Below are 2,035 nucleotides of genomic sequence, written 5' to 3'. Positions count from 1 at the left end.
TCCCTAATCTCAAGGGCAGTAGCGACCGCCCAGTGATACTGCTGTGACCTGACATATAAGTTTATCCAAAGCTTTATACTTTCCTATAACTCGTATGGGAAAATATGCACATGATCAACTACGTGTATTGGTGACAGTATAAAAATTCTAAGGGAGTTCCTATTGGTTTCTGTACACTTCTACCCCCAATTGAGTGTGAACGCCTATAAAGGAAACTACTGAACTCAGCTGAGGGCACCTAGCATATAGCCCTCTAACACTGGACTACATCCGACAATTTTGTAGGTATCTCTGCCTAACACACTACATCCAAACTTCAAAGCAGTAATACCTCATCACGATAATGACAATCACATGAGGACAATCTTGACTAGCGCACTATGAAGATTCGCGTCCAGCCAAATCTCACCTAAGATACTCTTTCACTCTCTGCCAATCAGGCCTCGGGTCCGCCTGCAGATACGACGAACTCGGTGGAGCTTCACCTGACCATCGACACCTAGACAATTCCCAACAGCATGATCCTGTTTTTTCCTGATACCTAAGTTTTTTAATTCCACACGGAGCTCACAGAAATTTTTAATTAGTTTTGCGCATTTAAAAAAAGTTTTTTTAATCCTTATAAAATACTCTGATCCTGTCCCACGCACCAGCACGACTATACAGTCTATCCACATCAGCCCTCAGTTCACTGGCCTGGTTATTCAGTTCCTCAATATCATCCTGGAGACCCATCGCCACCGAGGCTGCTATCTACGTACCAAACTATCTTCAAATACTAGAACCATAGCCTACCTGTGATGCATCAATAGACTCCGAAGCGGAGCCGCCTCGTCTGCCCATTCCTGATGCCTTCAGAGCCTCTATCATCTCAACAATGCCAAGGACCTACCACACAGTAAGCAAACACTATACAAATCAATCTCACCGATTCCTGTTGGTTGCCCATGCTCTCAGCCGCCTGATGCTCCGTCCGTCGTAGTATAGCCTACAAAGAGTAACCACCCTACCCAGGGATTCACCCAAACACCTATGATGTTCCCAGGGGATCACATTCTTCAATAGATGTCATCACATTAGAAACATTTTTCCCATTCTTATCAAACTCTGGAGAACGTTATTTCTCAAAGGTAGATGAGTCCCTGACGCTACTCATCGCTACAGCATCCAGCCTCACTTACTTCCATCTGTCCCAGTCTAACCCCAAGACCACGGACTTCCTCGTCCACGCGGACTATATCGTCAGCGAGGCTCCCAAGTGCACCTTCGTTCGCCGACGAATCGGGTTGCTCAAAGGTGTTGACTGTCAACAAGAACAACCCTTTCCCCACAGATCGGACCAGTCTCATAAAATATGCACATGGACAACTACGTATGTTGGTGACAATATGAAAATTTCCAGGAAATTTGAAAAAATTCCTATTTGTTTCTGTGCACTTCTACACCAAGTCGCCTGTAAACATCTATAATTAGTGAGGAAACTCCTGCGCTCAGCCGATCGGACCGTTCACACTCCCTTCCGTGGCCTTATCCTCCAGTGCCTCCACCACTGCAGGGACCGCCTTCTCCACAAAGAGCTCCTACAAATCACCGCTTCCAAGACACACCTCGCTACACGACTCACTTTTACGATGCCAGGCAGGGTCCTGGCCACTTCCGAAGTGACCTCCTCGCCGGCACCATCAACAGAGCTCGACAAGCGTCTGACACCTCGCCAGACCTTATCCGATACCATCATATGGCCGGTCTGCATAGACAAGCATAAGGACGTTCAACGCGGCGCTCAATAGCATCATTCATATTTCCACGAATTTATGTTTCCTCACGAATTTGGATAGACATGTTCAGAAACCAACAAGAAATTCCCTAACTCTCCTCAAAATACTGTCATCAACACCTGTAGTTTACTCTGTGCCTATCCCCCCACACTGCTGCTCACCAGAGCCTCCGGCGTCATATCCTCGGCCAGGCATCGGCTCAGCTTGCCCACCTCCATGCTGAGCGATCCGTCCACCTCAACTGGCTCCTCCGAGGA

At 47.4% G+C, this 2,035-nt stretch overlaps 1 protein-coding gene across 1 annotated transcript; it reads right to left on the bottom strand.

The window, feature by feature from the left end:
- Nucleotides 1-612: 612 nt before the first annotated feature.
- Pmar_PMAR004784 (hypothetical protein) lies at nt 613-1,753 on the bottom strand (the record flags this gene model as incomplete). The annotated part of the gene is made up of 6 exons (XM_002768845.1): nt 613-753; nt 796-888; nt 929-988; nt 1,182-1,303; nt 1,514-1,580; nt 1,625-1,753. 6 exons carry the CDS (start codon nt 1,751-1,753, stop codon nt 613-615), a joined length of 612 nt encoding a protein of 203 aa, XP_002768891.1.
- Between the last annotated feature and the right edge of the window lie 282 nt (nt 1,754-2,035).

Source organism: Perkinsus marinus, assembly GCF_000006405.1.
Source record: "Perkinsus marinus ATCC 50983 genomic scaffold scf_1104296967024, whole genome shotgun sequence".
In the NCBI taxonomy this organism is placed as follows: Eukaryota; Perkinsozoa; order Perkinsida; family Perkinsidae; genus Perkinsus; species Perkinsus marinus.
The sequence above is the reverse complement of the archived record's forward strand: the minus strand, read 5'-3'. Positions and strand labels throughout refer to the sequence as shown.